This window comes from Lepidochelys kempii, chromosome 2 (assembly GCF_965140265.1).
Source record: "Lepidochelys kempii isolate rLepKem1 chromosome 2, rLepKem1.hap2, whole genome shotgun sequence".
NCBI classification, from domain to species: Eukaryota; Metazoa; Chordata; order Testudines; family Cheloniidae; genus Lepidochelys; species Lepidochelys kempii.
The window spans coordinates 268636573-268659257 of NC_133257.1; the positions used below are offsets into that span (position 1 = coordinate 268636573).

Consider the following 22685-nt stretch of genomic DNA (forward strand, 5'->3'; position numbering starts at 1 on the left):
AGAGCGGGGTCCTCCCTCTGTCATGCAGGCGAGCGGTGCTCGCTTTGCTGCCGAAGAAGGGGGACCTCCGCGATCTACGAAACTGGCGTCCCGTCTCACTCCTTAGCACGGATTACAAAATCGTAGCGAAAGCAATCTCGCTGTGGCTAGGGTCCGTGATGGCGGATGTGGTCCACCCAGACCAGACCTATACTGTCCCGAGTCGCAGCATTTTTGACAACCTATTTCTAGTCCGAGACCTTTTGGAACTCAGGCGGAGAGATGGTCTATCGTTCGCCCTCCTGTCTCTTGATCAGGAGAAGGCGTTCGATAGAGTAGACCATGGGTACCTCCTGAGCACACTGCAGGCGTTTGGATTTGGACCTCAGTTTGTGAGTTTTCTCCGGGTGCTGTATGCCTCCGCGGAGTGTTTGGTTAGGCTCAACTGGACCCTGACTGAACTGGTCAGCTTCGGGCGAGGAGTGCGGCAGGGGTGCCCCCTCTCGGGCCAGTTGTACGCTCTGGTGATCGAGCCTTTCCTCTGTCTCCTCCGCAGGAGGATGACAGGGTTGGTGCTGCGGGAGCCGGAGCTGCGGCTGGTCCTGTCGGCGTACGCCGATGACGTACTCCTCGTGGTCCAGGACCCGGGCGACTTGGCGCGAGTGGAGGCATGCCAAGCCATCTATTCGGCAGCCTCCTCCGCCCGAGTCAACTGGGTCAAGAGCTCTGGCTTGGCGGTGGGGGACTGGCGGCAGGTAAGCTCCCTCCCACCCGCACTTCAGACCATCCGGTGGAGTGCGGGTCCACTGCTCTATCTCGGCGTTTACCTTTCCGCCACGCATCCTTCCCCGCCGGAGAACTGTCAAAATTTAGAGGGCGGGGTGATAGAGCGGATCCCGAGATGGACGAGGCTATTCCGATGTCTCTCCCTCCGAGGGAGAGCACTGGTGCTTAACCAACTAGTCCTGTCCACGCTCTGGTACCGGCTCAACACCCTGGCCCCGGCCCCGGGTTTCCTGACCCGCCTCCGGAGATTAATTCTAGAGTTCTTCTGGTCAGGAATGCACTGGGCCCCTGTTGGCGTTCTTCATCTACCCCTGAAGGAAGGAGGGCAGGGCCTGAAGTGTCTGTATTCTCAGGTCCGCGTTTTCCGCCTCCAGGCCCTGCAGAGGCTCTTTTATAATGCACGTAGTTCGGCGTGGAGCATACTGGCGCACGCCTTCCTGCGCCGTTTCCAAGGGCTTCGATATGACCGTCAGCTCTTTTATCTTTCTCCGAGGGGTTTTCCGCGAGACCTCTCCGGGCTGCCGGTCTTCTACCAGGACCTCCTCCGGACCTGGAAACTGTTTCCAACATCCAGGTCCATGGCGGCCACCGTGGGAGCAGATCTCCTCACGGAGCCCCTGCTACACAACCCCCAGCTCCGTGTGCAGGTGGCGGAGTCCCGCTCGGTGCGCCAGAGGTTGGTCCTGGCGGAAGTCACGAGGGTCGGAGACCTCCTGGACTACGACCGGAGAGACTGGCTGGATCCCCTGACGCTCGCTCGGCGCATGGGGCTCTCCAGCCTCCGTACCCCCCGGCGTGTACTTCAGGAGGTGAAGGCCGCCTTGACCCCCGCTGCTCGGGCTTATGTTAGCCGAGCCTTGTGCTAGGGCGCACCCCGCCCATTCCTTACCCCAGGCCCGCCAGACCTTTCCATCGGGCCCCCACCCCGTAGATCCCAACAAACCCCTCACCCTTTCACTGCAAGCCAGCTGCACGAACTGCAGCCGGTTAGCTTTCAAATTGCTCCATGGAAATACTTATATACACTTACGCTTCACACCCTTCATGCCCACACCCTGGTGTCCCGTCCCGATACAAAGTGGCGGGATCTCCTGCCACCTTTGGAGGGTGAGCAACCTCGGTGGGCCAGCCTGTATTCCACCTTGGTCCCAAGGCCAGTCGGGGACATCAGTTGGCGGCTCCTTCACGGAGCTGTGAGCACGGGCGTGTTTTTGACACGGTTTACCCCCATTCCGGATACTAGTCCTTTCTGTAATGTGAGGGAAACCCTGGCGCACGTGTATTTAGAGTGTGCCAGATTGCAGCCCCTTTTCTGGCTCCTCACAAATATTCTATTACGCTTCTGGCTTCATTTTTCCCCCCACCTTTTTATCTATACACTTCCCATCCGTGGCCCCACAAAGTCGTGGGATCTTCTGGTCAACCTCCTCCTAGCTTTGGCTAAAACAGCCATTTATAAAACCAGAGAGAGGAGGTTGGCCCATGAAACGTCCTGCGATTGTGGGGCCGTTTTCCGATCCTCAGTACATTCACGTATCTGGGCGGAGTTCCTCTGGGCGGCGTCCACCGACTCCCTTGAAGCCTTCGAGGAGCAGTGGGCGCTGTCTGGGGTTCTCTGCTCGGTGACCCCGTCCGGTTCCCTCCGTCTGACCCTTTGATTGAGGGGAAGAGCGAGAGACGCCAGCCCCAGCCGTTGCCGCTGTGGATACCATCATTCCTGTCATCTAGGAGGGGTCCTATAATACATGGGTGTCTACCCCCCACCTCCCTAAACCGCCCACCCCGCAGCCGTGCCCATCTTACCGGGCACTCTCAGGAGCGGGAGGATCGGTGACACTGGGCGCGGCACTGGGTAACTCGAGGGGGTGGAAGACCACGAGTGTCGAGGAAGCCCCCCCGCTCTAGGCCACCAGGTAACTCAGGAGGGTGGAAGACCACGAGTGTCGAGGAAGCCCCCCCGCTCTGGGCCCAGGCTAGCCTGAACACTTCTCCCTCCTGAAAGCTGCTGTGTTATACCTTCTGATTGCGTTGTTTTGTTGCATAGTTGTTTTGTTTCCTTTGGTAATTCTGTAAGCGTTACCAATAAACTTTCTTTCTGTTTCAAAAAAAAAAAAAACCAAAAAAAAAAACCTTCCCTGTTATCTTACCCAGAGAAAAGGGACCTACTTAACCTGGGGCTAATATATCTGCCTTCTGTTACTCTCCTGTAGCCATCTGGCCCGACCCTGTCACATATCCCCCCCCCTCTGCTCAACACCACAGGGTTGGGCAACTTGGGAACTCAGGCAGTGTACTCGTGACAAGCCATCTGCATTGCCATGGTGGCTTCCAGCCCAGTGTTGTATGGTGAATTGGAAAGGTTGTAGGGACAGGAACCATCTGGTCACCCTTGCGTTCTTCTCTTTATTTCGCTGCATCCACTGGAGGGGTGCATGGTTGGTCACAAGGGTAAACCATCATCCCAGAAGGTAATAATGTAGTGTTTCCATGGCCCATTTCACAGCTAGGCACTCTCTTTCAATCACGGCATACTTCTGCTCTCTCAGGAGGAGTTTCCTGCTGAGGTAGAGGACTGGGTGTTCTTCATCTCCAACCATCTGCGATAGGACAGCTCCCAATCCTACTTCAGATGCATCTGTCTGTAAAATGAATTCTTTGTTGAAGTCTGGGGCTATAAGCATGGGGTTACTGCAGAGGGCTGTCTGTATATCCATGAATGCTTTCTCTGCAGCATCTGTCCACTTCACCATGTCTGGACCCTGGGCTTTTATCAGGTCTGTCAGGGGACTCGCTCTGGTAGCAAAATGGTGAATAAATAGTCAGTAGTACCCCACCACACCCAGGAATGCCCGGACTTGCTTTTTCCGATTCGGCCAGGGGCAATTTTGGATAGCCTCCAGTTTGTTCAGTTGGTGCTTAACCATGCCCCTTCCTACAATGTAGCCAAGGTATTTAGCCTTGGCTAGCCCTATAGCACACTTGGCTGGCTTGGCTGTGAGGCCAGCCTGTCTTAGCGTGTCCAGAACCGCTTCCACCTTTTCCAAGTGGATTTCCCAGTCGGGGGTGTGAATAATCACATCATCCAGGTATGCTGGTATGGGGTTGTAGGAGCTTGTCCATAAGACGCTGGAAGGTGGCAGGTGCCCCATGCAGTCCAAAAGGAAGAACAGTATATTGAAACAGACCCTCTGGTGTAGAGAACGCCATCTTTTCTTTCGCACCTTTGGCAAGGGGAATCTGCCAGTATCCCTTCGTTAAATCAAGGGTGTCAAAAATCGGCACTGCCCAGGCGGTCAACTAACTCATTGATATGGGGTATGCATTGAATTTGGATCTCTCATTCAGCCGGCGAAAGTCATTACAAAACCTAGTGGTGCCATCGGGTTTGGGCACCAACACAATCGGGCTTGACCACTGACTGTGGGACTCTTCGATGACTCCCAGCTCCAACATCCTTTTTACCTCTGCCTTGATCGCCTCTCTTTTTGCTGCTGGGACCTGATAGGGCCTTAAAGTTACCTTTGCACCAGGGTCTGTGATAATGTGGTGATATGTTTTGGTGGTCCGACCTGGTTTGGTTGAAAACACGTCCTGGTATCGGTTGATCATCTCAGTTACCTCCTTCTTCTGGTCTGGTGTCAGATCAGTGGATATCCTGATCTGCTCCTACATGTTATTTCCCTGGATCGGGGTCTCTTGGGCCACTACACACACCTCCCGTTGGTGCCAAGGCTTTAAGAAGTTAACATGATAAATTTGTTCTTGTTTCCGGTGTCCTGGCTGCCACACCTTGTAGGTTACTTCCCCCATGGGTTCAACCACCTCATAGGGCCCCTGCCATTGGGCCAAAAGCTTGCTTTCTGCCGTGGGTACCAACACCATCACCTGATCCCCTGGTTGGAACTGTCGGACTTTTGCCTGGCGATTGTAATGGGTTCACTGGGCCTCCTGCGCCTTTTCCAAATGTTCCCGTACAATAGGGGTTCCGTTCTCGCATCTGCAACACATGGTCAATTATATTTCTCCCCTCATTGGGTTCCTCTTCCCAGATTTCTTTTGCAATATCTGGTATGCCATGGGGTGGTGTCCGTATAATAACTCAACGGGGGAAAACCCAGTTGAGGCCTGAGGTACCTCCCGGATTGCAAACAACATAAGGTAGGATAGTGGGGTATCCCAATTGTTCCCGTCCTGACTTACCACTTTCCTTATCATTGCCTTGAGGGTTCAGTTAAACCTTTCTACCAGCCCATCGGTCTGCGGATGATAGACTGAAGTTCTCAGGGTATGTATATGGATCGTCCTGGGGAAAAGGACCTAGGGGTGACAATGGACGAGAAGCTGGATATGAGTCAGCAGTGTGCCCTTGTTGCCAAGAAGGCCAATGGCATTTTGGGATGTATAAGTAGGGGCATAGCGAGCAGATCGAGGGACGTGATCGTCCCCCTCTATTCGACATTGGTGAGGCCTCATCTGGAGTACTGTGTCCAGTTTTGGGCCCCACACTACAAGAAGGATGTGGATAAATTGGAAAGAGTCCAGCGAAGGGCAACAAAAATGATTAGGGGTCTGGAACACATGACTTATGAGGAGAGGCTGAGGGAACTGGGATTGTTTAGTCTGCGGAAGAGAAGAATGAGGGGGGATTTGATAGCTGCTTTCAACTACCTGAGAGGTGGTTCCAGAGAGGATGGTTCTAGACTATTCTCAGTGGTGGAAGAGGACAGGACAAGGAGTAATGCTCTCAAGTTGCAGTGGGGGAGGTTTAGATTGGATATTAGGAAAAACTTTTTCACTAGGAGGGTGGTGAAACACTGGAATGCGTTGCCTAGGGAGGTGGTGGAATCTCCTTCCTTAGAGGTTTTTAAGGTCAGGCTTGACAAAGCCCTGGCTGGGATGATTTAATTGGGGATGGGTCCTGCTTTTGAGCAGGGGGTTGGACTAGATGACCTCCTGAGGTCCCTTCCAACCCTGATATTCTATGATTCTATGATTCTACCTTGGTTGGTCTTGCACTTATTGGCGGATTTGCTCACCTCGGAGATTCACGGCAGCCCTCAGCTTGACAGTCCAGGTCAACTCCTCCTGTGACTGACCAAGAGTTGGGAGGTTTGGGCGGAACCCGGGCCCGCCCTCTACTCCGGGTTCCAGCCCCGGGCCCTATGGAATGCATCTGTCTAGAGTGCCTCCTGGAACAGCTCGGTGACAGCTACAACTCCCTGGGCTACTTCCCCATGGCCTCCTCCCAACACCTTCTTTATCCTCACCACAGGACCTTCCTCCTGGTGTCTGATAATGCTTGTCCACCTCAGTCCTCCAACAGTCCGCATTCTCACTCTCAGTTCCTCACACGCACACCACAAACTGAAGTGATCTCCTTTTAAAACCCAGGTGCCCTGATTAGCCTGCCTTAATTGAAGCTTCTTGATTGGCTGCAGGTGTTCTAATCAGCCTGTCCACCTTAACTGTTTCCATAAAGTTCCTGATTGTTCTGGAACCTTCCCTGCTCCCTTACCCAGGGAAAAGGGACCTCCTTCGCTTGCTGCTACTCTATTTGCTTTCTATGCTTTCCTTAAGCCCCCTGGCCTGGATTTTTCTTACTTTTTGACCCTACTTTAGTTCCTCCCCTGACCGGGCCAGACGCTTTTTCTGTTTTTTGGTTTTTTTTGCTGTTTTTTTTTTGCTGCCGTTCGAGTGCTGGTCGGTTGCCAGGTTGCTGCCAGCCCCACGCCTGCTCTCGGACACTGCTATTTGCTCCAGCTGAAACCCCCGGGGGGGGGGAGAGTGGGAAGGACTGCCGACCCGCTACTCGAAGGAGGGGAGTGGAAGCCCCCAGACCCAGCCGTTCTGCTGTTGTTTCTAAACCCGTACCGAGCTAGGAAGATTCTTCTTATCTTTGCAACATTCTTGGCCTGCTGAAAGCCTCATTACAAAGCTGGAAGAGAAGATAGCCGACAGAAAAAATCACCCAGGGAAGCTACGAACCATCGTGGAGGGGGCCGTAAGACTGAGTAACTTTTGAATTGTACTCTCGTGTGGGGGGAATTTGACTGTGTTTTAATTGTGTTTGTGGGGGCACAGGGGGTGTGGCATGGAGCTGCCCGCCGATCCATCGGTGCCCCCCCCAACACTATTACAACCGTCACGGCCCCCCCGCCATCCGTCCCTGCTGGCAACTTGCCATCTGCCTTTGAATTCAGCTGTTTGCTTTGAATTTTGCCGTTTCGGACCAGACACAACAGCCGACCAAACGAGACTCTTTGGACAAACGTGCGTGGGTCCATGTCCCCCCCCACCCCCCTGGACTGTTTACCCCACAGTTTGCCCCTATTACCGGACCCCAATTCCTGTTTTTCTCCCCCCTCCAGTCCGACCCATTTGGCACCCCCCCCGCCTGCAGCCCAGAAGGGAGGAGCGGTTAATCTGCTTCCCCCTCCCCCCTCCTCCTTCTGGTGTCTCCCTGTCTCTCCTGCTCACAATGGCGGGGAATGAGAGGGGTGAGGCCCCTCTAACAACCTCAGTTGCCCTTCCCCCACCTACCCCTCTGCCCAACCCCCAAGCCCTCCCCCCCACCACTGCTGTCAAAACACCTGCCACCGCCCCCGCTGGGGCATAGGCAGCAGGAGGCACCCGGGCGATTACTGCCGCTGCAATGTCCACCGCCCCCCCAGATTCTAGGAACCCCCCCCCAGTTGGCCGGAAAGGCCAGGGTGTGAAGAAAGGAATGGGCCCCACAAAAACCACCAAGCGCTCCATGGCAGGGGCTGCCCCCACAGCTGTGGCCTCGTCATCGACCATGGCGTCCCTCCCTGCTGTTCCCTCCACCAGCTCTGCGAGCGTCCCTCCCCCAGCCCCCAGGACGTATGCCCGGGCAGTGGCACTCCCCCCCTCCTGCCGCCTCGTCATCTCGCCCACCCACTGCCTCCGCTACCATCAATAGCGGCCGGGGCCCCTTTCCCACCATGACCAGGAAGCACGGTGTCCATTGCCTCCTGGTGCCCACCTCGCCCCACGTGGAGACATACGTGCAGGCGTTGGCGAGGGTGGTAGGACCCACGGCTATCGTGGCGGCCTCCAAAATGTACGGGAAGGTCGTCTTTTTTTCTTAGCTTCGGAGGCTGCCGCCCAGGAGGCAGTGGAGAAGAGCCTGGCCGTGGGGGGCGGTGTTTGTCCCCCTGGAGCCTCTAGAAGACCTGGGCGTTTGCCTAGTCCTCACCTCCGTCCCTCCCTTTCTATCCAATGCCGCCCTGTTACCCGCTCTCTCCACCCTCGGGAAACTTGTCTCTGTCATCAGCCCTCTCCCGTTGGGCTGCAAGGACCCCACCCTCCGTCACGTCCTCTAGTTCCGCCAGCAAGTGCAGCTTCTACCGCCGCTGCCGGCGCGTGACGGAGAGGCGCTCGAGGGGTCCTTCCTAGTCCCCTACCAGGGAGCCTGCTATCGGGTCTTTTACTCCACAGGAGAAGCCCGGTGCTACCTCTGCCCCTCAGCGGGGCGTGTCCGAAGAGACTGCCCTTAGACCCAGCGGGGAGGAGCACCCGAGACCCGGCAGGACGTTGGCTCCGTCGTTGCTGATGCCCCTGGCTGCCCGGCACCTGAAACCATCTCTCCTCCTGCTCGACCCACCGCTGCTCCCGTCTGGGCCCAAGAGACACCTCCCCTACAACGCCCAGACGAGCAAGGGAGTCCCACCCTTGCTATTAACAATCCAGCAGAGCCTATGGAGGAGGGTGCAGCAAGGCTATTACCGGGTATAGGAGAGGGCCCGCCCCAAGGAGAACCCCTCGCCCCCCATGCTGTCTCACCGTTACCCCCCCCAAACCCCTGAACCATCACCTCTGCTCCCTGACACGACCCCTGCTAACCAACCCCCAGACGATGCTATGGAGGGCTGGACCCTAGTCCAGGGGAAGCGAGGCAAGCGGAAGGCTCGAGCTCCGCTGCACCCACCGATGCGGAGACCCCCCGGAAGACCAGGAAGGGAGGCACTGATACTGAGCCTTCCGCTATGCCCACAAGTGAGATCCATCCGCTGGTGTCGGGAGGGGAAGACGGACTGGCATTGGAAGGTAGAATCTCCCCTCCACGGGAGACCCTCCCCTCCGAGACCCCCAAGGAAGCCCCTTCTACCCGGATACCACCCGAACCCCCCACGAACCCCGAAGCGACCGTTGAGGCGGGCCCCAGAGGAGAGGCCCCCGGGGTAGCAGAAGACGACCTCTTCTCCATGTATGAGGAGACTGAGCCCCTAGGTTTGACCCTGGTCACCCAGGGAGAGGATGATCTACAGCCAGCTGGCCTCGATCTGGGCAACCTCATCCCAGTCCCCCTTTCCTCATGCTCCATCCCTCTAACCGCCTTCCCGGGCGGGCACCCTACAGAAGGTGGTCCACCACCTGAGGCCATGGCTGCCAAATCCACCACAGAGCCTGCGCCTAGCATCACTGGGAGCCCCCGCCCCCACCCCTCAACCCTCGAATCTGCTCAGGAGGCACCACCTTTCAGCTGCTTGCCTCCCGAAGCCCAGAGCCTCGCCTCTGCCCCCACCCCCACCCTTGTCCCTGCCCAATCCACCTCCTCCTGCAATGCTATTGCCGCCCCTGGGGTTATTTCTTTTCCGTTTTTGCTGATCCCCCCACCCCCAGGGAGCAGCCTTTGCATTTTCCTGCCATGACCCATTAGGAGCTGCAATTTTCCCTCCGCCATCCCCTTCTATCCCAAGGCGTGAGATGGACCTAATAACTTTAGCCTGTCAGACGCCCCGTCGGTGGTCTGCACCCTGCCTGCCCCTCAGCGGACCACGAGGCTGCACCAAGAGCCCCACCAGGGAATAACTGGGAAATCGCAACCCCACCCCCCCATGAGCTGCGAAAAGCGGTGCAGGAGTTTTTAGAAAACATCCGTGGCTCCCGCAACAGGGTACAGCTGGCTCTCCAGCTATGGGGGGACTTTGATCAACTCCTCCAGGCCACAAGGGCCCTTATAAAGGAGGGTAGAGGGAAAGGAAGGCACGGTGCTGCGGCCTACAGGCGGGCCCACAGCTTCCGTGATGATTTACTCACTTACGGGATGGGTCACGGATTGTTGCGCGACCCGCTGGGGGCCGCGAACACCCCCGCCAATAAGGAACTCCCACCCCCCCAGCCCTCCGCATGACGCCTCTCATTATCGCAACTTTGAACACCAGGGGCTGTAGGATGGCTCTCCACAGGTCCCAGGTGCTCTCTTACCTTCGGGAAGGGGGGTACTCTGTAGTTTTCCTGCAGGAGACGCATACGGATCCGACTGCTGAGGACAGCTGGCGGCTGGAGTGGGGGGACAGGGTCTACTTTAGCCACTTCACGATGTGGCAAGCTGGAGTGGCGACCCTGTTCTCCCCCAACCTATGGCCCGAGGTGCTAGGGGTCACTGAGGCCATGCCGGCCCACCTGCTGCATCTCCGAGTCCGTATGGAGGGGCTCGTGATCAACCTCATTAACATCTATGCCCTGACAATGAGCCTGAAGCGGCCGCAATTCTATCAGCTGGTGTCTGACTTCCTCGGCACCCTATATCCTCACGAGTGCCTAGTCCTGGGAGGGGACTTTAACACCACCCTCGAGGAACAGGACCGCTCAGGGGCCGAGCTGAGCCCGGCCGCTGCTAACATTCTCCGAGGAATAGTCGAACATCACTCCCTAGTGGACGTCTGGCATGACCACCACCCAGATGACATTTCCACGTTCACCTTTGTCCGGGTGGAGGCCCATCGGTCACACCACTCTCGGTTGGACCGTATTTATTTATCCCGTTTCCATCTTTCACAAGCCCACTCCTCCAGCATTCGGCTGGCCCCATTCTCTGACCATCATCTAGCCACCATAACAGCCTCCCTCCATGTAGAGAGGCCAGGGCTGGCCTATTGGCATTTTAACAACAGCCTGTTGGAGGATGAGGGCTTTGTGAGTCCTTCCAGGAGTTTTGGCTGGCCTGGTGAGAGCAGTGGCGTGCCTTTCCCTCGGTGCGGTGATGGTGGGATCTCGGGAAGTTGCGCGCCAAGCTCTTCTGCTGTGACTACACTCGGGGCACCAGCCGACAGAGAAATGCAGCGATAGAGCAGTTGGAACAGGAGGTCATAGAGATGGAGAGGCATCTGGCTGCCAGCCCCGAGGACCCATTCCTCTGCGGAGCGTGCCGGGAGAAGTGGGAGGAGCTCTGGGCCCTCGAGGACCATCGGGCCCGAGGTGCCTTTGTTCGATCCCGCATCCGCCTCCTTCGGGAGATGGACCGCGGCTCCCATTTCTTCTATGCCCTGGAGAAAATGAGGGGGGCCAAGAAACACGTCACCTGCCTTCTAACAGAAGACGGCACCCCCCTCACGGATCCGGTGGAGATGTGTGGGAGGGCCCGTGACTTCTACACAAGCCTTTTCTCCCCAGATCCGACCGATCCTGGCGCTTGCGGGGTGCTCTGGGAGGAACTCCCCATGGTCAGCGTGGGTGACCGAGACCGGCTAGAGCTGCCTCTCACCCTGGCTGAGTTCTCGGAAGCCCTCCGTCGCATGCCCACCAATAAATCTCCGGGCATGGACGGGCTGACCGTGGAGTTCTAACGCGCGTTCTGGGACATCCTTGGTCCAGACCTAGCCACTGTCTGGGGCGAGTCTTTGTAGGGCGGGGTCCTCTCTCTTTCGTGCAGGCGAGCGGTGCTCGCCTTGTTGCTGAAGAAGGGGGACCTCCGCGATTTACCAAACTGGCGTCCCGTCTCGCTCCTTAGCACGGACTACAAAATCGTAGCGAAAGCAATCTCGCTGCGGCTAGGGTCCGTGATGGCGGACGTGATCCACCCAGACCAGACCTATACTGTCCCGGGTCACAGCATTTTTGACAACCTATTTCTAGTCCGAGACCTTTTGGAACTCAGGCGTAGAGATGGTCTGTCATTCGCCCTCCTGTCTCTCGATCAGGAGAAGGCGTTTGATAGCGTAGACCATGGGTACCTCCTGAGCACTCTGCAGGCATTTGGATTCGGACCTCAGTTTGTGAGTTTTCTCCGGGTGCTGTACGCCTCCGCAGAGTGTCTGGTTAGGCTCAACTGGACCCTGACCGAACCGGTCAGCTTCGGGCAAGGAGTGCAGCAGGGGTGCCCCCTTTTGGGCCAGCCGTACGCTCTGGCGATCGAGCCTTTCCTCTGTCTCCTCTGCAGGAGGTTGACAAGGTTGGTGCTGCGGGAGCCGGAGCTGCGGCTGGTCCTGTCGGCGTACGCCGATGACATCCTCCTCATGGTCCAGGACCCGGGGTACTTGGCGCAGGTGGAGGCTTGCCAGGCCATCTTTTCGGCAGCCTCCTCCGCCCGAGTCAACTGGGTCAAGAGCTCTGGCTTGGCGGTGGGGGACTGGCGGTGGGTGAGCTCCCTCCCACCCGCGCTTCAGACCATCCAGTGGAGCGCGGGTCCGCTGCTCTACCTAGGCGTTTACCTTTCTGCCACGCACCCTTCTCCGCCGGAGAACTGGCAAAATTTACAAGGCGGGGTGATAGATCGGCTCCGGAAATGGACGATGCTACTCCGATGTCTCTCCCTCCGAGGGAGAGCGCTGCTGCTTAACCAACTAGTCCTGTCCATACTCTGGTACCTGCTCAACACCCTGGTCCTGGCCCTGGGTTTCCTGACCAACCTCCGGACATCGATTCTGGAGTTCTTTTGGTCAGGAATGCACTGGGCTCCTGTTGGGGTTCTTCATCTACCCCTGAAGGAAGGAGGGCAGGGCCTGAAGTGTCTGCACACTCAGGTCCGTGTCTTCTGCCTCCAGGCCCTGCAGAGGCTCCTCTATAGTGCAGGTAATTCGACGTGGAGCATACTGGCGCACGCCTTCCTGCGCCACCTCCAAGGGCTCCAATACGACTGGCAGCTCTTTTATCTCTGTCTGAGAGGTTTTCCGCGAGACCTCTCCGGGCTGCTGGTCTTCTACCAGGACCTCCTCCGGACCTGGAAACTGTTTTCAATGACCAGGTCCGTGGCGGCCACCGTAGGAGCAGATCTCCTTGCGGAGTCCCTGCTACACAATCCCCAGCTCCATGTGCAGGTGACGGAGTCCTGCTCGGTGCTCCAGAGTTTGGTCCTGGTGGAAGTCATGAGAGTCAGAGACCTCCTGGACTACGACCGGGGAGACTGGCTGGATCCCCTGATGCTCACTCGGCGCCTGGGGCTCTCCAGACCTCGTACCCCCCAGCGTGTACTTCAGGAGGTGAAGGCCGCTTTGACGCCCGCTGCTCAGGCTTATCTCAACCGAGCCCTGCGCGAGGGCGCACCCCGCCCACCCTCTACCCCAGGCCTGCCGGACCTTTCCATTGGGCCCCTACCCCGTAGATCACAGCATTTTTGACAACCTATTTCTAGTCCGAGACCTCACCCTTTCACTGGGAGCCGGCTGCAGTCAGCTTCCAAACTGCGCCAAGGAAACATCTATACACACTCATGCTTCACACCCTTCACGCCCTCACCCTGGTGTCCCGCCCTGATACAAAGTGGCAGGACATCCTGCCACCTTTGGAGGGTGAGCAGCCCTGGTGGGCTGTACTCCACCTTGGTCCCGAGGCCCGTCGGGGACATCAGTTGGCAGCTCCTTCACGGAGCTGTGAGCACGGGCGTGTTTTTGACATGGTTCACCCCCATCCCGGATACTTGCTCTTTTTGCAACGTGAGGGAAACCCTGGCGCACGTATATTTAGAGTGTGCCAGGCTGCAGCCCCTTTTCCGGCTCCTCATGAATATTTTATTATGTTTTTGGCTGCATTTTTCCCGTCACCTTTTTATTTACACACTCCCCATCTGTGGCCCCACAAAGTCGCGGGATCTCCTGGTTAACCTCTTCCTAGCCCTAGCTAAAACAGCCATCTATAAAACCAGAGAGAGGAGGTTGGCCAATGAAGCGTCCTGCGACTGTAGGGCCGTTTTCCGATCCTCAGTACATTCACGTATCCGGGCGGAGTTCCTCTGGGCGGCATCCACCGACTCCCTTGACGCCTTCGAGGAGCAGTGGGCGCTGTCCGAGGTTCTCTGCTCGGTGACCCTGTCCGGTTCCCTCCACCTGACCCTTTGATTGAGGGGAAGAGTGAGAGACCCCAGCCCCAGCCATTGCCGCTGTGGATACCATCATCACCATCACCTAGGAGGGGTCCTATCACACGTGGGTGCACGTCCGTCCCCCCCAACTGCCCACCCCGCAGCATTGCCCATCTTGTAAGGCACTCTCAGGAGAGGAATAGTTGGTGACACTGGCCGTGGCACTAGGTAACTTGAGGGGGTGGAAGACCATGAGTGTCGAGGAAGCCCCCCCGCTCTGGGCCCAGGCAAGCCTGAACACTTCTCTCCCCTGAAGGCTGCTGTGTTATACATTGCGTTTGCTTTTGTTTTGTTGCATAGTTTTGTTTTATCTTTTTTGGTGATTTTTTGTAAGTATGTTGTGCAAATAAAAATTACTCTCCTGTTAAAAAAAAAAAATCACTCTCCTGTAGCCATCTGGCCTGACCCTGTCACATAAGTAAACTTTTGAAATCAACCATCACAAACAAGGGAAACTGAGCTAAGATTTCCAGTTCAACAAACTATTCTTGAACAATTTTTTCATGATTGAAGTAAGCTGTACTGACAGGCTGACATACTTTCTCTCTCTTGTTCCCAGCAGAATCTGAACTGAGAATCGTCCTTGTTGGTAAAACTGGATGTGGGAAAAGTGCAACAGGAAACATGATTCTTGGTGCTGATAAATTTCATTCGGATATCTCACCCTCTTCAGTTACGCAGTGGTGTGACAAAAAGGAACAGGTTGTTAATGGGAGGAAAATTACAGTGGTTGATACTCCTGGCCTTTTTGACACTAAGAAAAGTAATGAAGAGACTTGCCAAGAAATAGGTAAGTCTGTTAAATGCCTCTCTCCAGGAATCCATGCCATTATTCATGTCATACAGCTGGGTTGCTTCACCCTAGAAGAAAAGGAAGTGGTCAAGGAGATACAAAAGGTTTTCAAGTTTGAAGCAAAGGACTACATGATCGTCCTGTTCACCCGAAAAGAAGATTTAGGGAAGAAAACACTGGGCGAGTTCTTAGCAAGGGCTGATAAAGATCTTCAAAATGTGATTGGGACTTGTAAAAACCGATGCCTTGCTTTCAACAACAGAGCCGAAGGAAAAGAAAAGTCTGATCAGGTGTCTGAGTTGCTTGAAATGATTGATGCCATGGTGCATGGAAACTATGAAAAACCCTATTATACTGAAGAAATGTTTAAGAAGGACAAGTCATTTCTCCAAAGATTTTGTTCTATACTCTAATTGATTATGATCATCTGAGACAGGGGTTTATTGTAGTTTTTACCATTTTAAAATGAGTTTTGCAACACTTGTTTAATGTTAAGGCTTTTATTGGTATAAAAATCGTAGAACTGAGATTAAAATAATGTATTTACAACATTTCCCTAAAATGTATCACTAATTTCACCTTGGATAATAAAACCTGGAAGAATTTTAAATCAAATTTAATTTTCATAATTTTATTGTTTTACTTTTTATATTTCTCTCTGCTTCAGCAGTGAAACCAGACCAGTCAGCTTCCCTTTGTTTGTTCATGTGTGGTTCTCATTCACCAGCACAACACTGTCTGTTTGGATTTCCAGCCGTACTGTGGAATGGAATCCCTCTGACCCCATTTTTCAGTGAAATAACAGTTACACTCATGGAAACGTGAGTTTGTGACTTCTCCATGTCATAAATATAAAGGGAAGGGTAAACCCCTTTAAAATCCCTCCTGGCTAGAAGAAAAATCCTCTCACCTGTAAAGGGTTAAGAAGCTAAAGGTAACCTCGCTGGCACCTGACCAAAATGACCAATGAGGAGACAAGATACTTTCAAAAGCTGGGAGGAGGGAGAAGAACAAAGGGTCTGTGTCTGTCTGTGTGATGCTTTTGCCGGAAACACAACAGGAATGGAGTCTTAGAATTTAGGAAGTAATCTAGCTAGGTATGTGTTAGATTATGATTTCTTTAAATGGCTGAGAAAATAGCTGTGCTGAATAGAATGAATATTCCTGTCTGTGTGTCTTTTTTGTAACTTAAAGTTTTGCCAAGAGGGATTCTCTATGTTTGAATCTAATTACCCTGTAAGGTATCTACCATCCTGATTTTACAGAGGTGATTCCTTTTTACTTCTATTAAAAGTCTTTTGTAAGAAAACTGAACGCTTTTTCATTGTTTTAAGATCCAAGGGTTTGGGTCTGTGGTCACCTATGCAAATTGGTGAGGATTTTTACCAAACCTTCCCCAGGAAGTGGGGTGCAAGGGTTGGGAGGATTTTGGGGGGAAAGAAGTGTCCAAAACTACTTTTTTTCAGGAACCCAGATAAAGTTTTATGGTGGCAGTGGAAGTCCAGGGGCAAAAGGGTAAAATAGTTTGTACCTTGGGGAAGTTTTAACCTAAGCTGGTAAAAGTAAGCTTAGGAGGTTTTCATGCAGGTCCCCACATCTGTACCCTAGAGTTCAGAGTGGGGAAGGAACCTTGACATTCCATCTTGAACTAAATTTTCAAAAATGTAAAATTGCTGCGGGCTCCACACTGGGGGTGGTGGTTAGCAGGGGTTCTAAGAAAAAAACAAATCGGAACTGTGTATCTATGTCCTTTTAAACCTGCGCCCCAGGCTCAGTGGCTGCATCTGAATACACTCAGGCCTAGTCTGCCCGTGAATCACTCTTGTGGCACAGCTGTACCGCTGCGGCTGTAGCTGGGCTAGTGCAGACATGCTGTGCCCATGAGAGATGCTCTCCTGCCAACACAGCGCTCTCCGCACCGGCGCTCAGGTCAGTGGAACTTACGTCATGTGATGCGGGGGCTTTTTCACACCCCTGAGCGACATCAGTTATGTTGACATAAGTGCTAGCAGGGGCGGCCCTAGACTAGCTGCCAGCAACTGGCGCCCTAGGCGAATCATGCAATCGGCGCCCCCCCACCACTGAAGGAGACGACTGGAGCATTTATGACTGAAACTATTCTACAAGAGCTTGAAACAATGGCATTATCTGTTGACAACTTATGTGGCCAAGGCTATGATAATGGGAGTAATATGAAGGGTAAAGACAATGGTGTGCAAAAGACAATGATGGAAATCAATCCTAGGGCCTTTTTCATTCCTTGCAGAGCGCATTCTCTGAATTTGGTTGTCAATGATGCTGCTAGATGGTGTTTGGAGGCATACAGTTTCTTTGAACTGGTGCAACGTGTTTATGTGTTTTTCTCAGGCTCAACACGCCCTTGGGAGATTGACTCATCCTGTGAATTCTCTAACTGTGAAACCACTTAGTCAGACAAGATGGGAGAATCGCATTGATGCTTTGAAGCCTCTTCGCTATGAACTTGGAAACATTTATGATGCCCTAATTGAAATTTCTGATGATATTACCTTTACTGGATCATCTGGCAATACGTCGTGTTCAGATGCAGAAGCTCTTGCAAATGGCCTTTCCAAGTTCAAATTTGTGACTTCACTCATTTTGTGGTATAATATCCTTTTCAAGATTAATCTCACTAGTCAGCAGCTTCAGGAAAAGAACTTGAACATACCTTCTGCTATTCAAAAACTGAAGCAAACTAAAACTATTCTGGTGGAATTCAGAAGTGATGAAGGGTTCGAAAGAACACTGGTAGATTCTCTTGAGCTTGCTGAAGAAATAGACTTTCCGACAGAATTTGAACCAGAGCCAGTTCGCATTCGTCAGAAGAAACAGCAGTTTTCATATGAAGGATGAAACACACCCATTCAGAACCCAAAACAAAGGTTCAAAGTGAATTTCTACTTCGCAGTCCTTGATACTGCTATTCACTTGGTTGACAAAAGATTTCAACAGATACAGAAGATAGAGTCAATATTTGGCTTTCTATATGATATACACAGCTAGCAAAAAACAGATAAGAGAATTTTGTATAAAACTGGAGTCGGCATTGACTCATGAAAATTCAAAAGACATCGATGCTACAGATTTGTGCAGTGAGCTTCAGGCTTTTTCAAGACAACTTAAGAAACATTGAAGATGATCCGGCCTGGGACGGTGTAGGTCTGGTCAGGGTGGACCATGTCCGCCAGCACGGACCCTAGCTGCAGCGAGATGGCCTTTGCTAAGACCTTGTAGTCTGTGCTGAGGAGCGAGACTGGATGCCAATTCCAAAGGTCGCGGGGGTCCCCCTTCTTTGGGAGCAAGGCGAGCACAGCTCGCCTGTACAACAGGGGAGGACCCCGCTCTCCAAGGACTCTGCCCAGACGGTGACAAGGTCTGGGCCGAGGACGTCCCAGAACACGAGGTAGAACTCCACGGTCAGCCCATCCATGCCCAGGGATTTGTTGGTGGGCATGCGATGGAGGGCTTCCGAGAGCTCGGCCAGAGTGAGAGGCAGCTCTAGCCGGTCCTGGTCGCCTGTGCTGACCATTGGGAGCCTGTCCCAAAGCACTCTACAAGTGTCAGGATCAGTCAGATCTGGGGAGAAAAGGCCTGTGTAGAAGGCCCTGACCCTCCCGTGCATCTCCTCCGGATCCGTGAGGGGGGTGCTGTCCTCTGCCAGAAGGCAGGTAACATGCTTCTTAGCCTTCCTCTTTTTCTCCAGGGCATAGAAGAAGCGGGAGCCGCGATCCAGCTCCCAAAGGAGGCGGATGTGGGATCGAATGAAGGCTCCCCAGGCCCGGTGGTCCTCGGGGGCCTGGAGCTCCTCACACTTCTCCCGGCACGCTCCGCAGAGGGATGGATCCTCAGGGCTGGCGTGCAGACACCTCTCGAACTCCAAGACCTCCTGTTCCAACTGCTCTGTAGTTGCATCCCTCCACCAGCTGGCGCACCAGCTGGGTGTAGTCATGGCAGAAGACCTGTGTGCGCACCTTCCCCACATCCCAACACCGCCGTGCTGAGGAAAAGGCCCACCTCTGCCCTCGCCAGGCCAGCCAGAACTCCTGGAAGGACGCCAAAAAGCCCACATTCTCCAGCAAGCTGTTATTAGAATGCCAATAGGCCGGCCCTGGCCTCTCCACACTGAGAGCGGCCATCACGGACACCAGATGGTGATCCGAGAATGGGGCCAGCCGGACGCTGGAGGAGTGGGCCCGTGAAGGGTGACAGCGTGACAAGTAAATGCGGTCCAACCAGGAGTGGCGCGACCGATGGGCCTCCACCCGGACAAAGGTGAAACGTTGAGATGTTGTCCGGGTGGTGATCGCGCCAGACATCCACCAGGGAGTGACGGTCGACGATCTCCCGGAGGACGTCCACAGCGGCCGGACACAGCTCGGCCCCCGAGGGGTCCCGTTCATCGAGGGTGGTGTTAAAGTCCCCGCCCAGGATCAGGCACTTGCAAGGATCCAAGGAGCCAAGGAAGGCGGATGTCTGCTGAAAAAATTGCAGCCGCTCCAAGGCCCGATGTTGGGGCATAGACATTGACGAGATTGACCACCAGCCCCTCCATGTGGACCCGGAGGTCCAGCAGGCAGCCTGGCACAGCCTTGGCAACCCCCAGCACCTCAGGCCGTAAGTTGGGGGAGAACAGGGTAGCCACTTCAGCTGTACAAGCTGTGAGGTGGCTGAAATAAACCCTGTCCCCCCACTCCAGCTGCCAACTGGCTTCGGCGGCTGGATCTGTATGGATCTCCTGCCGGAAAACCACAGAGTACCCCCGCTCCCGAAGGAAGGAGAGCACCTGGCATTTGCAGAGACCCACCCTACAGCTCCAGGTGTTTAGTGAGGCAAAGGTGGTGGGTGCCATAGGAAGGGCGGGGGGGATCCTCACCTGCAGAGATGCTCACGGCCACCATTGGGCCACGCAGCAATCCATGACCAACCCCATAAGTAAGCAGGGAGTCACGGAAGCAGTGGGTCAGCTGGTAGGCCGAAGCGCTGAGCTACCCGGTCCCTCTACCCTCCCCTAAAATGGCCCGGATGATATCATGAAAGTCCCCCCAGAGCTGGAGAGCGAGCTGAACCTTATTCTGGGACCCACCGGCATCCTGGAGAAACTCTCAGAGCTCGTCTCTCAGCCTATCGGTGGGTGGGGTTTCTGGCTCCTGGCCTTCCTCCGTCGGGGCCCCTGTCGAAGCCCCGTGGCCTACCGAGACGGGCAGGCGGGGGCGGACCCCCGGCGTGGTGCCCGATGTGGGGGGCGGCGGAGGGAAAATAGCAGCCCCTAGGAGGTCGGGACAGGGGAAGACGAGGGCCGCTCCGTGGGGGTCATCCTCCAAGAAGGGGAAGGAGCCGGCCGCAGGGGCGGCAATAGCAGCAAGGGAAGTGGAGGGGAGGGGGACAGGGTCAGCATCAGGGGCAGGGGCAGGAGAGGGGTCGGGGAGAGGGGCGGAAGCGGGACTGTGGGCCCCAGCAGTGGAGCCACTGGGGGGTGGCACCTCTCGGCCGGGCTCAGGGGTCTGTGGAGTGGGAAGGGGGCCCTTGGTGATGCCGGGCTTGGGCTCCATGGCGGGTGTTTCAGCCACGGCATCGTCAGATGGACAAGCAACAGAGGGGCCCCCACCCGGGAAGGAGGTTGGCCGCCCCGCACCAGCAAGGGATACCTCCGGTAACTCAGGTCCCGGCCGCGTTGCACTGTACATCGGCTTGGCGGCCGTCAGTGGGGTGCCATCTGGGGCCGGGTTGGCGGAAGAGACCAGGGGTTCCTCGGAGGCGGGAGCGGAAGCAGCGGGGAGGGAGCATGGGGAAAGGGGGGCCGGGACGAGATCACCCAGATCAAGGCCCACTGGCAGAGGGTCGTCCTCCCCCTGGGTCACTGGGGTCAGACCTAGGGCCTCGAACGCCTCGAAAATGGAAGGAAGATCACCACCCCCCACCCCGGGGACCTCTCCACTGGCACCTGAAGCGACGCTTGCCTCAGGGCTCGCAGCAGCCTTAGGTGGCAAGGGGGCAGGAGGGGCCCTATCAGAGGCCCCCTTGAGGGGGGACTTTGGAGGAGGAGCAATGCTACCCTCCATTGCTGCCACGTCATCCCCAGCTGGCTCCAGTGGATTGAATTCCTCTGGGGGCAAGGCAGAAGGCCCAGCATTGGTGCCCCCCTTCCTGGTCTTTCGGGGGGCTTCCGCATCAGATGGAAGGAGCAGAGCTCGAGCCTTCTGCTTGCCCCGCTTATGCTGAACTTCGACCCAGCCCTCCATGGTATCATTGGTGGGCTGGTGAAAGGGTTCTGGCTGAGGGGCAGGGGCGGTGGCACAGGGACTCGGGGAGGTAGTGGTGGGGCGGTATGAGGGAAGGAGGGATGGAGGTCAAGACCAACCAGATGCCCAGGTCCTCCAGCGGCTCCAGGGGGACGAACATGCCCCCCGCACAGTCAGGTTCTTCTCCACCACCTCCTGGGCGGTGGCCTCCAATGCCAGGGAGAAGACTATCTTCCCATACATTTTGGAGGCTGCCACTATGGCCATGGGCCCCTCCACCCTGGCCAATGCCTGCATGTAGGTCTCCACGTGGGGCGAGACGGGCACCAGGAGGCAGCGGACTTCCTGGTCATGGTGGGAAAGGGGCCCCAGCCGCTATAGATGGTAGCGGAGGCGGTGGGCAGGAGAGATGATGTAGAGGCAGGTGGGGGAGCCGCCGCCACCTGGGCGTACACCCTCGGGGACGGGAGAGGGGCACCCACAGAGCTGGGGGAGGGAGCAGAAGGGAGGGACGCCGTGGCCGGTGATGGGGCTGTGGCAGAAGGGGCTGTGGCAGAGGGGGCAGTCCCTACCATGGAGGGCTTTGCCGTTTTGGCAGGGCCCTTGCCGTTCTCTTTCCCTTGGCCTTTCCCGCCAGCTGGGGGGACCCCCCCAAAATCGGAGGGGACAAGGGACATGGCAGCAGTGGAATCCACCCCTTTTCCCGCCGGTGCCCCAGTGGGGGTGGTAGCAGGTACTTTGGGAGTGGCAGTTGAGGTGGGAGCCACAGGGGATGATGGGGGACAGGTGCAGGAGGGGCAGTGGGGGCTGCCCGAGGGGTGGCACCCGCCTTGTCCCCCGCCATAGTGAGCAGGTAGGGAGGACAAATGCTGGCGGGGAGGAGGGGAAATGGGGAACAGGTCAGCCACTCCTCCCCGCTAGGCTGCAGGCAGGGGAGGAGGGTGCCGGAAAGGGAGGACTGGATGGGGGGGGGCTATCAAGGACTTGGGGGGGTCCAGTCACCAACACAAGATGGAATTCTGGCTCCTCTAGCTGCACTCGGGGAGGGCGGCTAGAATAGCATGGGGGGTGCAGTGAGATGGGGTCAACTATAATGGGAGGAGCACAAGCGCATGGTGGGGCATGGGCGCACGGAGCAAGGGGCTAATCAGGGCAGGAGGACCATGGCGGGGCCGGAAGGGTGGGAAGGAAATAATCAGGCTGGAGGTAGGACAGAGAAGCCAAGGGGCTAGCGTCAGAGGCTGGGGCAGGGCAAGCAAATGTTGGGGACACTGGGGCATGGCCACTAGGTAACTCGAGGGGATGGAAGACCACGAGTGTCGATGAAGCCCCCTCGCACTAGGCCCAGGTGTCCTTGGCCCCCCCCGCCTGGAGGCACTCGCAGCAGTTATGCTGAGGATCTGCAACAATATGTTGCAGAGTCAGACTGCCTGAAACTAAACAAGGCCAAACAGGGCTGTGACAGGTGTCGGTCGGTCCTCCGAGCCCCTGGGGCGATGGAGAGCTATGGTCTCCGTGGCCGGCCTCGGCCACACCTTCCGGGCGTTGGGGAATTAGCGGGGAAGGTGTGCCGGCTGGAGTCAGTAGCGCGCCCCCAGGCAGGGGAGCGCCGGGGTAGGGGAACGCAGGCCCACCCAACTCCACTGCGTTCCAGCCCAGGGCCCTGACAGCGGCGGGAGGCGAAGGTCCCGCCGCTGGGTCAGCGGGGCCGTCCGCGCCCGCTAACCAAACACACCCACCCCACGGTGTAGTTCGGCCCCTGGGCTAC

General features: G+C 55.9%; 1 protein-coding gene across 6 annotated transcripts in view; it reads left to right on the plus strand.

The window, feature by feature from the left end:
- The window catches only part of LOC140905804 (GTPase IMAP family member 7-like), a 47253-nt gene extending 32095 nt beyond the window's left edge, over positions 1 to 15158 (plus strand). For 5 of the 6 annotated variants that reach the window (XM_073329306.1, XM_073329307.1, XM_073329309.1 and 2 more), the window contains one exon: positions 14424 to 15158. In XM_073329306.1, coding sequence (XP_073185407.1) covers positions 14424 to 15070 — 647 coding nt within the window. In that variant the 3' untranslated portion in view covers positions 15071 to 15158. The remainder of the gene's footprint in view (positions 1 to 14423) is intronic. The other variant, XM_073329310.1, reaches the window with a different exon arrangement.
- The last annotated feature ends 7527 nt before the right edge of the window (positions 15159 to 22685 follow it).